Here is a 14,148-nt window from a genome sequence, read left to right as displayed (position 1 = left end):
CCCAACTAAGTATTATCTCCTTTAGAAAAATCATTCCTAACCTTCCCTTACACACTTAGTTATTACTAATTTTGTGTTCCCAAAGTACTTTTTAAATATAATTATTAGCACAGTAGAACAGAGCTGAAATATATCTGTTAATTAGACTATAAGTTCCTCAAGGTTAAGGTTAAGGGTAGATTTTTACCTCTCTTCCCTAATTGGAGACTCAGTGCTTGACACATTCGTTGTTCAGTACACTGAACAACGCATCAGTACACATCAGTATATTGTCTTCTTTCCACAGGGTAGAGCAATGGAGGAAAAATTGGGACAACTGTAATTGAACAACAATAAAAACCTCTACTTGTTCATTTACAAAATTAGGGGCTTGGGTGAAAACAGTTTAACAACCCCTTCTAATCAAACAATTTTTAATCAATTAACTGATATATTGTATGGCTTTTTCAAGTCTTTGCTCAAATATGTTCTCAATGAGTTCTTTTTCTGGCCACCTTTTTAAAATAAAAGTCCAACACTTCTTCTGGCACACTATTTTCTTTCTTTGCTTTATTGTCTTTATAGCACTTTTCTTTTTATAACATACTCCTTAATTAATTTACGTGTTTTGTTTTTTGTCTTGCTTCCACTAAAACTAAATTCCTATGAGGGCAGAATATATTGCATATATATATATAGTTTATTGCTTTATTTCTGGCATCGAAAATGATGGCTGACATATAGTTGACTTTCAAATGAATGACTATTGACTGAATGAACTCTCAACTGTTAGAGACATAAGACTCAAAGGGATCATCTCGTCAACCCAGTCTTAAAATAAAGTCAGTCAATGTCACCTAGTCAGCAGCCAATCCAGGGTTAGCTAGGGAATGTGGCCAAACAGTGGGGACTGCAGGCAACTCTGAGAAACAGAGCCATGTAACCTGAGCAAATGAATGATGTTACCTATGAGCCTATGAGTCTACAAACATAATTGGCTCAGTGGACCCTGCAAATAATTCTGCCACATCATGGTCACATTCTCACCATACTTTGTGCATGTCCCTATAGGATACACTATGACAGGTGGAGGGGATCTAACTCATAGGGCAAAGCTAAATAAGTGTGTCTTCTAGCCTCTCATTTCTGGTTCTTCTGATAATGTCTTCCCTTTGGAACCTAGGGACTCTATACTTCCTCCTATCCTTTCTATCACAGGATCTCTAGAAGACTGATCCATATTGAGGCACAAAATACTGGTGACACCAATGATCTCTCTCAAGTGTATTTGACAGGGCTCTACATAAACCACTGGAGCCAAGCTCTTAAGTTAGCTAAGAACTTCATTGGGACTTTACACAATGACAAGTAGAGCGGGGAGATGGTCTTTCTGATGTCACTGAATTCCTGCCATTCAACTTGAAATAACCACTTATGTGTAAACAAGTGTAACTAATAAAATATTTATGAAGCACCTCCCAATGTTTATCAGTAAGTCAATCACTTTTTCACACTCTATCCTTCATTTTAAGACTTAGGTGTAAGGTTAGAGTAAAGGTGTAGGATATGGCATTTAGAAAACAAAAAGTCCAAAATTGACCCGTTTCTGTGTGGTTTTACCAAATGATGGCCTTGAGGAATCATACAGAAAAGTCTATCCTTTCCAGTCCTGGGTAATTAGGAGGGGAGCAAAGTAAAGAATCAAATAGTGATTAAGGAAGGCAAATTCCAAAGTTTTTGCTCCCCTAAACCCTTGATTCAGGGACAAACAGCAATAAAGAGGTCCTGTGATAAGTATTCTGATAGGACCAAAGAGCCTGAGGATTTGGAAGGTAGCAGCTGCTTTGGAAAATCTCCCTGGTTATATGAGGGGAGCCTTTACTACAGAGAACTACTGTACTCTCCCTCCTATAGGAAGGCAGTGGCACTAGGACAGTGGAGGTGACAATAGGCAACCAGAAGTCCTCTTATTTCCCATTGTCTGAATAGAATGTACTAAGAGACTCAGAAATTCCCATTTGATACAGTTGAGGGGACACAGAGAGGCTTAGAACACAGCAAAATGGCCAAATCCTGCCCTTGAAACAGAAAAGCCTCTGTAGATTCAGAATTTGAGACTACATTCTTAACAATGTCCAAGATTATAGGCTTCACTGGTAGTTACTAGCTGGAACCTTCTTCCGAGGGGCAGACCATACTAGCCACTCTGCAGCCTAAATTAGGAAGAATTTCTTTAATACTGAGGAACCTTCCTTTTCTGCCACCATGAGGGAATATAAGTCATACCCAGATACCACCTTGGAAAGGAACAAAGGAAAGATGGAAAACTTGTGTTTGAGTTTTATTAAAAGGGCTACCCATGTGAGAAAAGATGAATTATAGAAAAATTGAGAAGCCACATTTGCTTCAAATATTTGTATGTGAAAGGTGAGTATTTTTGCCATCTTAGTGCATTTGAGGGTATTTCCCAGAACTTTTGAGAGTCTGTGTGTAGCAAATGTTTGCACCATAGAGTAAATAAAAACCTCTATACTAAAATTAAAAATCTTGAGTCAGAACCATGTCTCAGAGGTGATTTGCAGATGGAGATAGAAGATGGGGAGCAAGAGGTCGAAAAAAGGGGTTGGAAAAACATCACTAGAGCCCATTCTTGGTCTGTAAATTTTTGAAAAATAGAGCCAACTTTTCAAAGGGAGGCCTAAAACTATCAGCATCAATTCAAGATTAAGACATATTTGGAGATGGTATTTGTGAAAGGAGAAATTGGACTTTAACAACTAATCAGAAAGAAAACACCCAGCCAGTATTTCATCAATTAAGTCCATCCAGGGAGACCCAAGGAGTCAGTGAGTAGATCATTGTCAGTCTGGTGAGAGCTAGCTAAATTAACATCCTTTTCTCTCTTGAGTCAAACAGGTGAGATTAGAGAATATTTACCTCCTGGGAGTAAAGAAGACCATGGTTAGAGACAGGGTTGTGGCACTAATCCATAATTCCTGCTACCTTTAGATTTAGATAGCTAACTATTCATCTCCACTGCAATATTCAACATTCACTAGAAGTTTATCACAGCTCAAGGAAACATTTTCAACACACAATCAGACTAGAAGGGTTGGGGGTAGGATGAAGCAACAGGCCAGTATTGTGAAGAGACCGTACCTTCTCAGACACCAAACTGTGATATAAATTAAAAGATTCCATCAGTATCCAGATTTTCTAGCCAAACTTGGAGATATTAGGTGTAAGTTAAGAGAAAAACAAATATAGAATAATGATCAAGCATTCAGCTTCTTAGAAAAAGGGAGGGTAGGAATCATGAGTAAATGTCCTTTGCAGAAAAAGAAAACTTTATTATGGTAATATAACATGTTTCAAATATCTTCCAACTTAGGATTCCTTATGAATAAACTTATCTCTAGTCTATCTCCTACAACCTGTCCAGCTGCTATTAGTTGGACAGGCTGAAGTTATAAAGGAGGGGACAAAGTCCTTTGCAGAAGTAGGATAATAGCTATGTAGTAAGAGGAGTCTCGGGTAGAAAAAGGGGGGGCGGGCAATAAGATTCTTGAAGTCTGGAGCAATTTTGATTAAAAAGATAAGTCAAAAGAAAAATGAGGTAGGCATCTGTTAAGGTGTTCATTATTCCCTTCTCTACACAGAATGATGAGTCCAGAAGAAGAGGGTAGCACTTCATACACATCTAAATAGCTTTGAATATGCCCAAGGATTAGGGCCAAATCACAACCCCTCCCCTGGAATGTATTAAAATGGGGCTACAAGTCCTCAGAAGAACTTCTTCATGGCACTATCTGACATGGAGCAAGACTAGAAGAACTGAAGTGGCAATGGGAAGTAAATAGATGAATGATCCTGAGCTAAAACCCATACCTTGCAATAGTAGGTCCTTGGTATGTAGGGTATGCAGAAGTTCCTGTGAGAAGGGGATAAAGTGTGAAAGCAATGCTGGAATTAGAGATGGCAGGGGAAAGGATGTATAGATTTCTGTGGGTGATGACTTTGACATAAGGATAAATATCCAGAGTCTAAGACTACATTGGTGAATGTCAGTGTGAAAGCTGGATACAGCAATGGTACCTCGGACTATAGAGCAGTCCCAATCAGCTGCTTTTCAGCAGAAATTTATATGAATCTAAGGTTCCCTTCCTCCCCTAACTACAACAAAAGCATGCCAACTATATGTTTCCCCTATATACCTGGTTATGTTAGAGAAGTACAGGCTGGGAAAGAAGGAATTGGAGAGACTTAAGTGTGTGACCTAAAGAGCTTGAGCATCTGCCTGAAAAGATTGCTAAATCATTCTACTTCACTCAATTTATTAAGTTATTCTAAAATTTATACACTTCCCATTTCTCAGATGTAGGTGGTTTGTGAGGAAGGTCAGATAAGTGAGAGAATTTTTTTAAAAAACTGATTTCTTTGAGTATCCGGGGGCAATACAATGAGTACTTTGTAACCCTGCTATATTGTAAGTTAAATCAATAAGGAAATAGTGTCCAAAAAGCCATTTAACAAGAAAACTTTTTATTGATAGAAAAGCAAAACAAAATTTTCATGAATTCTAGTATCTGTTTTATTATGTTTCTTAGATATACTTGAGTTCAAAAATCAGTTTTTCTGTTGTTGTTCTTGTTGTCATCATTATTGTTAACCTCTCTATAAAAACAACTCAATGAAATCACAAATCCCTGCCTCAGATAGGATCACCTTAATAAGACATTGCCCCCTATTAAAGTTAATTTAATTCTTATCCTCAGCTAAGCATTCCTAAATGGCACCAATTGTATTATTAGGTTGGTGACATTAGTAAGTATTGATGTCAAGCCATCAAAGTTGTTTCCCCAATGTTACCAAATAAATCAAAAACCAAATTAGAATCAGAATAAATCATTATTCAATCAATGATTAAATAAATACCTCTCTATAGATAGGTCAGTTCTTTTTCATGTGAGCCAAATATCTACAAGCTGCAGTCATTAGTTCCAGCAAAGGATGGCCCAGATAAGTGGCTTTTCAGATTCATATTCAAAGTTCAGATTCATCTGTGAGTGGCCCTGAGGAACCTGACCATATTAGATTAAAGTTTCTCATTCTAATTCAACCTACAACTTTCACATGATATCAGCTATCAACTGTTCAACTGTCACCCACAGAAATGAATTTAAAACATAAGTCTGCACAATGAAAAAAATGGAATTTTAAACATTATCTAATTAATTCAATGGAAAAGTCAGATGCCAAAGTTTTTAAAACTAATTTATCCATATTTTTCAGAAAGTACTCATCAAACTAAACATATAATGGCCATATTTTTACTTTACTTTTAACTATGCAGATATGTTTTATTTCCATACAACATATAGATTGAGAATTTTAAAAAAAATGAGCAACAATCCAGGTTTGTGGTCTAGGTACCCTAAACCTTTCCTAGATATTATTGCTTTCTATCTAGATATTTAGACCAATAGATATGGCCATAAATTCATTATCATTGCTACATTTGAGTCACTACCTACGAAAGAAAGCTTATCTAATTACCAGTTCCCGAGCCAACCAGGACTCTCCCCTTTCATTAAATAAAGGGAAAAGTCACTCAGATTTGACCCCAAAGAAAAAAATACATGCATATACCTGACTTCTCAGGATCCTCTCTGGAAAAGAGGATGGAACAACTATTTCATTTCTATCTCATTCTTGTAATGGCAGAAAAGAGAATACAAAAAGTCTATTGTAAATTTGTACAAAATGTATGTATATATAAATACATATCTATGAGTGTATATAAATTCTAAATAAGATTATATTCATCTACATCTTTACGATTCAGAGTCCCATACAGTTGACATAATTGTATCTCTCTCCAATTTTCTCATTTTTAAAAATAATAAGAATCAAGCATGCCACCTTATTAATACTGAATAGAAAGTGCAGAAGTTGAGCTACAGCTATAGGGATTTGAAGCAATTAGTTTGACGGGACATCAGTGAATAAAATCTTTAAAATAAATTTAGCTTTTTCCAGATTGTCATTTGTTTCATATACATGAAATCCAAAACTCCCTGTTAGTAGCATCCCAAACTCCTTAGACTATCAATGGAGATCTATAAGAAGCAATGCTTTAAACAGAGTCTGTGCAAATTGCTTGGATATGTGCTTCTTTCAATAATTTGATGGGATGGCATTACTAGAATTTTGTGTAATTCTCTATCTCATAGTCTCAAGTGATAACACCAGAAGCTTAGGGTTCTGAGTATATTAAACTCAGCATGAAATTTGACTCACAAACCACATTATCTTTACACAAAGCAGTATTAAAAATATTAAGCCATAGTCATTTAATGGAGAAAGTCATATATATTTAAAAGTGCACAATAAAACTTATGGATATGTGCCCATGTTTAGAAGTATTGAATATTTTTAAAACAGTATATATAATGCTTATTTTTTCTGTTTCCTCTATTCCTTTAGGGAAAAGATTACATAAGACAATTTCATAATTACCCCTAGAGTGTACAGGTTGCTCCTTGGAGGGGGATTATTATTGCATGCCTTGAATGCACTATGATTCATAAGGCAAGAATGTATGAGTGGCTTCAGCACCAAGGAAATAGAATCATCATCCAGCATTGCTCACAACAGAACATCTTATTGCTTTAATAAAATGGGGAATTATTCGCTGTAAGGATTGCACCAAATAAGGGGAGAAAGTAATATTTATGCAGTTAATGTAGCTCTTTGGAAATGAAGAAGCTCCCTTCTAAGTCCCTGATTCGATTCAAATTTCAAGTCCAAAAGTCATTCTATAATAAGGTATTAAAGAGCTACAGCCAGATGAGGGTGAGCTACAAAAGTTAATGGATGTTCTTCTTCGCAGTGCCTTAGTCATTCTGATGTACAATGTATAACTCTGATGCACTAAAGGATTCCCTAGTGGCCTGAGGGAGTTAATGCACTCTTTTATCTATTACTAGGAAGTGACTAAGGCACTGGGATGAATCTGGTTCATTGTTTAATATATTGTATCCAAAGATTATACTTGGTCTTCCTAATATTACAACATGGCATGCTTAAATGACAATCTTCTGTGCTTCAGGAAAGGACTTAAGTGAATATCTAATGGGTGATTAAAATTAAAGTTATTAAATTATTTTTATAAAAGGTTCAGACTGAGCTTGGGTAATTTAATAGATAACCTAAAACCTCAGAGGTAATATTTTCTCTGGGAAAAAGCACATATGCCTGGAACCAAGACAAAGAATCGAGAACTACTAGTTACTCGAGAGAGGGATGTACTCGGCAGCACTGTTGCCTTACTCTTTGCAGGTTTGTAAGGGCTCTTTTATTTGAGCTTTTTGCTGTACATTGTCATTCATACATTTTCCAAATGTTTGAATAGCTGTCAAGAATTTGTTTTCAAGAAAAGATTCCACTGCATATAATTAAGATTGTAATATGCTTCTGGTTCCCACTACCATCAGTCCAGGGGAAACAAAGTGGTAAATAACCATAGGTGGACTCCATTTCTAGCATAAATAACATTGTCTGGCATTAGAAGATAGAACAAAAGAAATTGATCTTCTTCTCTAGCTTTCTTTTTTATTCAATCTTTCTTCATGTATTCACTGAAGTTGGGTAAGCCAGACTCATAAAGAGAAAGGGAACCCTTTCTTTTCCATATCTCAGATGCAAGCACAGATTCTAAGTAAAAAAGTTGCAAATATTCTTATCCTACAAGTATTACTGGGTTTAACTTGTCTTTAAATTTGCATGTCCTGTCACCCAAATTGCCCAACATCCCCACCAGTCTCACCTCCAAACACATACAGTGCAAGCAAACAAGCACACTACTGCCTCCAGGTGGTAGTTGCATGCAGGGAGGACTACAGGCACTGTTTAAATATTAACCATGTTTAATAGATGGCATTCCTGCACATCCATTATTTGTTTGTTTTCTATTGTGGTTGATTCTGTTATTCACAAAAAGAAAAAATAAAACATATGTGTTATCTTTTTATAACAGTCTACTACAGAGTAAGATACAAAAGCACACTTCTGGAAACAGCAGAAGCCAGGCCTACCCCACTGAATTTCTCACCCAGTGATAACCATTATACCAACAGCTGGAAATTAAGAGCAAGAATATACAGTTTGTAGGACTTAGAACACAACTATAGTTTGTTTCTGTATTTGTTACCAGTATAACAAATATATAACAAAGGTGCACTTGTTCTAAAAATTAAACATTCTGATTTGGTTATATACTGCATTTTAAGTACTGGGCATTACCTAATACTTTTTTTTTTACAAAAAAGTAACTTATGCAATATCTGATATTAAGAAAACTGATGGTGCACACAAATCCGATTGTAGAAAAAGAAAGAAACTAACAAAAAAAACCCCAAAACTAAAACAGACACTTTCCAAAAAGTCCCTCCTTCACCCGCACAACGAAGGAAAGTAACAATTTTGATGAGACCATGTCAACACCAGAACTGGCTGAATAGCCACGTCGAAGGTGTACGGGTGGGGGTGGGGCAGGGAGTTAATGCAGTAGCTAATTTTATACTAATTGAAGCATTTTTAATGCATTTATAGTGGGCTAATGAGGGACATATCTAAAAGCAAATTAAAATACCTAGTCCTGGAAAAGGGAATGGTTAACTACGTGGTGAAAAGAGGAATGACTGGAGAGCGGTACCTGTCATAAACGTTTTTCTGGGACAGTCTCTGTGGCCTCTGGTAATCCTGGTGCTTAAAGTAGACATTTTCTTTATAGTACGCTATTGCCTGAGCCTGGCTGAGGGTAGGAATGGGGAAAGGAGGGAAGCCGAAGGGAAAGTGAAAGCCTGAGGGGTGGAGGGGTAGGAAGGTAACAGAACCTTAACCTGACAGCTATGTACAAGACACCGGGCCCCCTCCACTCTCTTTGCTCTAGGGTCAACGCCTGTTCTATAGTATTTGGTAGCTTGTGCGGTTTCTCCTCCTTGTTGTGGGGGGTGCAGGGTGGAGAGGAAGGACACATCCTTCATTGACAATGAGAAATTATGTGATTTGTCATGCGCTTGGATTGTTATTAGTATTATAATTACTATAAATATTAATAATAAAGTATTATTATCAGCGTTATTTCTTCTTCCGAGACTTTCCTTGACCAATATTTACAAATACCGCACAGTGCCTCGGCGGAGGAGAAACAGTAAGGGGAGGACAGTGAAGGAAGGAAAGAAGGAAGGGAGGGAAGGAGGAAGGAAGAGGAAGGAGAGGCCAGAGGAAAGTGAAAGAGGAAGGACGGGGGGAAAGCGAGGACGACAAAGATGCTGGAAACAAAAAAGGGGAGAGGTGAAGAGCTAGACAATCAGGACAGTACCACCGTTTGCAAAAGGCCCTCGCCAGGTGTGTCCAAACAAGAAGAGGCTGCGTGTGCTCCTTGGGGACTGGGGGCTGGTGGTGGAGGTGGAGGAGCATAGGGATCCTGGCTCGGGAAGCCAGGGGACAAAGAGGAGGAGGGCACTTTGGAGGGGTCGCAGAAAACGGAGTCCTGGGGTTGCCTCTCCAGCCGGGTTTCTTTTATGTGGGTTGGGGCCTGGCCACCGGTCGGGGACAGGCCCCTGCCGCCGCGGTTGCCGCTGCAGTGATCCCTCTCGTATTCCTCCTGAGCCCTCTGCATCTTCCGCTTCTTCATCCTACGCTTGTGGATGTGGAAGGTGGAGAGGGACAGCACGATGAGGCAGAAGATGAGGGTGACCAGGACAATCAGCACCAGCGTGGAGGAGAAGGACTGGAAGATCTGCTGTCCCACCTGCGTAATGCAGGTGCCGCTGCCTGCGCCCGGGCCTTGGGCACTCGCACTGCCGCTGGCGTTGGGGGGAGCAAAGGTCCGGTTGAGGAGACACGGCGGCAGCGCCAGCCTCAGCTCCTTGGGCGCCCTGGCACTCATCAGCGCTGGGCTGGGAGGGGCCGGGCCCACCAGACTTCCTCTTTTGGGCACACCGTTCCTACCCGCCAAGAAGAGGACGGATCCCACGCCACCCAAAACTGCTCCCTGGTGTGGGAGTGTATGCGCAAGAGCGAAGGACTGAGGGAGCCACTGCGGGAAAACAAGCCTTCAGGGAAAGCGAGTGATACCCAGGATATCCTCACCGGACCCGCTTGGAACGCGTGTCCGAGCGCCCTTTTCCTTTGCCAAGGCACCAGGCTGCAAAGAAAACAGGCTTAGTTAGGATCCCTGTCGCTGCCCAGGGGAGTGCGGAGGACAGGAAGAATCCGCGCAACTGCAAAGGAGCCCTCTGGGCACACAGCCTCCGCGGACGCTGCCCGTATTCTCCTCAGCCAGAGGACCCCAACCCTCCTGCCCCTGGCCGCTCCCCGGAGCTGCCAGCTGGGGCTCGCGCCACTGTCTGGGAAAGGGTCTGCGCCGGTACCTCGGAGATGAGGATTACTCAGCAGATAAGGCAGACTCTCAGCCCTCCACAACTTTCTAATTACAATAGACACACTGCCGCCTTGGAGCGCGGTCCCTGCTTTCCCGAGCGCCGCCTCTGCTCTTTCCTGCGCCCTGTCAGCGGTTGTCTTCGCCTGGATCCCACCCTTCCTAGCTCCCACCCCCGGTTGCCCAGCGGGCTCCGGGTATGCAGTTATCTTCCCTTCCCTCCACCTCCCGACTCTCCCTTTCCAGAAGGCGTCAGATCCCTTAGGTCCCATTTCCAAGGCGGGTCGCTGGCACCACATCCCACTCCACCTCTAGCCACCACCGCGGCTGACGTGCAGGATCGCGCTCTATCCTTTTTCCAGCCTTCTTCCCTAGTACCTCACCACCACCACCACCACCACCACCAAAAAAAAAAAAAAAAATTAGCTGAAGCATCTCTCAGCTAAAGCACACCCCGCAAACGCCCCATTCTCCCCATCTCCCTGTACCCGCCCCCCCACTTGACAGTACCCTGCTTCTTTCTGGGGGTGAGGGGCTGGAAATAAAAGGGGGAGGGTTCCCGCCTGCAAAGTTTGAGGAACCGACCTTCTCTCTGCCCTTCCCAGACCCAGCCCGAGGGTCCCGAGACTCTTCCGCAGGACCAGCGCCAAGTACACCCGCAGCGGGCAGCAAAGCGTTCCTTGCCGCCCTCAAGAGGCGACTGCAAACTGTTGCACTGCGGAGCAGCGAGGCGGCCCGCCAGCTGGGGCTGGGCTGGACCAGGGGCCGAAGCTGTGGTCAGGGGTGTCTGCGCAGGCCGCTGGGTCTGCCTACCCAATAGTGCCTGGCCACCCTGCCGCCCGGCTGCCCGGAGCCTTTAGCTGCACCGTGTTCCTTACCTGGGGCTGCCGCTGGCTGTAGGGAGGGAGCCCCACGGCGCGGCTGCAGTGGCAGCTGCGGAAGGCACGGAGTGAAGGGGCCAGAGACCAAGCCGTGCAGCCGCCGCTACCGCTGCCGCTTCGGAGAGCTGAGCTGGCAGCCTATTGCCAGAGAGGCCGGTGACGTCAGGCTGCCACCGCCAGGGCTCCAAGCCACCCCCCAGGCCCCCACCTCACCCTCATACCCCAACGTCTTGTCCTGGCAGAGCGATCCTCTGCCACACAGGTCCCAGTTCCCTGGCCAGGGGCTACGAGCAGCCCCCGCACTCCCACCCTGTGAGCAGCCCACCTTCAGAGCTCCCATGTCTAGGAAGGGTTGAAGCTTCAGTTCTCTGGCTGCATAATTCCTCACCCTCAACCCTTTCCACTTGGTCCCAGGAACTCATTTCTACACTCTATAAATCCATCTCCTCTCAGGCCACACATTTTTCAACCCCAGCTGTTGAGACTCACCTCCCTCCCCAGTCTCGCTGATGCTGGCCTGGTTCTGAACAGAAACTGGTACATGAGAGAGTTATGAAGGGCAGGACCTCAAACATAAACTTGAGCATGTATTTAACATCAAATAATCAAAATTAACTGTTTTCCTTTCCACCAGAGTCTCCAAGTTATCTTTCCACCTGACCCATGTCTCTCCTCTCTTCCCTCACATGCACATCCCCCGTTCTAAAACCCATTCAGTGCATGAAACACTCCTCCTATTCTGACAAAACATTCGTGAGCACACACAGCACACATGAGACCTGCACAGCAGGGAGAAAAATCACTTAGAGGAGTGCAGAAATGAACTGTCCTATGACAATTCTCAGTATTGTACCTCTTACAGAAATACCCCTTCATTGGCCTATGCGGTTAAAGTGCTCTGTGCCTTTGCTGTCTGTCATATTAACCATTGCCTTAGAACTTCCTGAAAGAGTCTTATCATCCTGCAGGAATATGGACAAAGACTAATCAAATATTGGTTTAAAACCCTTGGGAAAACATAAATAGTGTCTTTGGTTACAGTAGCCACCTGCAAAATGAAGTATTCTCATTTTTCTATTGGAGAAGCCAGCTTGGAACAACACATAAACATGTTGTAGAATCTTAGAAGGCACTTAGATGTGTTATTAAATGTGCATTTTCTTCTTCCCTCCTGCTTTTTGTTCTTCCTAGCATTGAGTCTAACACAGTGACCACACAATACTTAACTTGCTAATATGTTTTATTCCTGCTATGCATCAGAACTGAAAGATAACAGGAGTGACTGACTCCACCTAGCTACTTGTATTTGCAAGCAGAGGGTTTTGCAGGAAAGAATTTGACATGGGGAGAAAAGGTTGTATGTCTGTGATCCAGGCAGGAGGCCCTTCTTCTCACCCTGTGTTCATATCTAGTCTTACCCCAACTGTTTCTTTTCCTCTCCTTGCCTGAGACTTTTATATGGAGTAAGAAACATACTATTTCTAAAAACAATCCTGTTCCCATTTATTTGAATGTAAGTCACCAGTTTTTTCTTCATAACTGCCTCAATCTTTTTTTAAAAGCATCTCTATTTAAGTGGAGAGTTCAGTATATGCTGAATAATGCATGATTGCTCAGAGAATGAATCGATGCCCTTGGCTGCCAGAGTCACACAGTTAATGATAGACAATGACCCCAATGCTGGCTTAGCTTTCAGGCCTGGAATGAGGGCTCCTAATGTCCTGTAAAAGCCACATGCCCCATGTGGATGTTCTGGCTTTGATGGACTCAGAGATGGAATGGTGAGAGCCTTGTTTTACTGTGATCACTAGGTGAGACTTACCTATTGACACCTAACACATAACACCCCATTTCTGTATGCTCACTTTGCTCCTAAAAAGTTGAGTCTAAACATTTTGTAAAGTAAATCCAATTCTGAATACTTCAAAAAAGGAACTGGCTATTTAAAGAGACACTTTAGGAAAAAAAAACTGTCTTGTAAAGCAAAGAACTTTTACATAAGACTTAACTCTCACTAGTCTGTTTTCTAGACTTGGAGAAATGAGTTACTGGGTTTTCTCATGGAGAAACTTACATGCCTTTATAATACATTGTAATCAGATGACAATATCTATGTAACAGAACACCTTTTGCGGACCAAGCTTCTAGGACATGTGATGAGCCTGCCATTATTCTTATTCTTTTGTTATAAATAATAACTCTTTATTATGCCAGGAGTGCTAAAAGTGTCTGCACAATTTTACACAACTTCTTGGTCCTAGAGAACTTGCAACCTATATTAGATGAATGTGATCCACAAATCAGTGGTATTTAACTGAAAGTGTCTTGGTAGATTAAAGACATCAATTTTCAGGCCTTAATCTCAGCACATTTTTTTTTCTCTTTCAAGAAGAAGAAGCTGTAGGTTAATAATTTATTCTTACTCAGAGAATGAATGTGCTAAATACATAGACTTGGATGTCACTAGGTAGTGCAATTCAAGCACTAGAAATGGCAGTGACAGAAAGAATTGACCCCACTGAGTTACTTTATGATTTTGGTACATCTGGCACAATGGCAAGGCCTCTTTCAGACAACAGATTGTCACTGTTTTTGCCACCAGACTTCTCAAGCCACATTTCTAAGAGTGGAGAACCAAGAAGCCTCTGATATTCCCAGGCTCTTTCCTTGTGATGGGAAAGGCACTCTGAACACAGGGCCATTCCAAGTATTCAGTAATATATAATGCTTGCTCTCAAGTTCAATGAAGGATCTCTAGCTAGCTTAGAGAGAAGTGCCACATGGGTTCCTGGTACAACAATCCACAAACTCATTGAGTAAACAACAACAACAATAAATGCT

General features: G+C 41.7%; 1 protein-coding gene across 2 annotated transcripts; it reads right to left on the bottom strand.

Annotated features, from left to right (window-relative positions):
• Positions 1-4,570: 4,570 nt before the first annotated feature.
• CUNH11orf87 (chromosome unknown C11orf87 homolog) lies at positions 4,571-11,454 on the bottom strand. 2 transcript variants are annotated; one of them, XM_045836474.1, is made up of 2 exons: positions 11,305-11,454; positions 4,571-10,192 (listed from the first exon to the last, which is right to left on the bottom strand). In XM_045836474.1, exon 2 carries the CDS (start codon positions 9,932-9,934, stop codon positions 9,353-9,355), a length of 582 nt encoding a protein of 193 aa, XP_045692430.1. In that variant the 5' UTR covers positions 9,935-10,192; positions 11,305-11,454; the 3' UTR covers positions 4,571-9,352. The 2 variants fall into 2 exon arrangements, with proteins under 2 accessions (XP_045692430.1, XP_045692439.1); XM_045836483.1 differs by lacking the exon at positions 11,305-11,454 and adding an exon at positions 11,012-11,116.
• Between the last annotated feature and the right edge of the window lie 2,694 nt (positions 11,455-14,148).

Source organism: Phyllostomus hastatus, unplaced genomic scaffold (assembly GCF_019186645.2).
Source record: "Phyllostomus hastatus isolate PE091 unplaced genomic scaffold, TTU_PhHast_1.1 phas_contig_113, whole genome shotgun sequence".
Classification (NCBI taxonomy): domain Eukaryota; kingdom Metazoa; phylum Chordata; class Mammalia; order Chiroptera; family Phyllostomidae; genus Phyllostomus; species Phyllostomus hastatus.
Note: the sequence above shows the minus strand (reverse complement) of the source record. Positions and strands in the feature narration are given on the sequence as shown.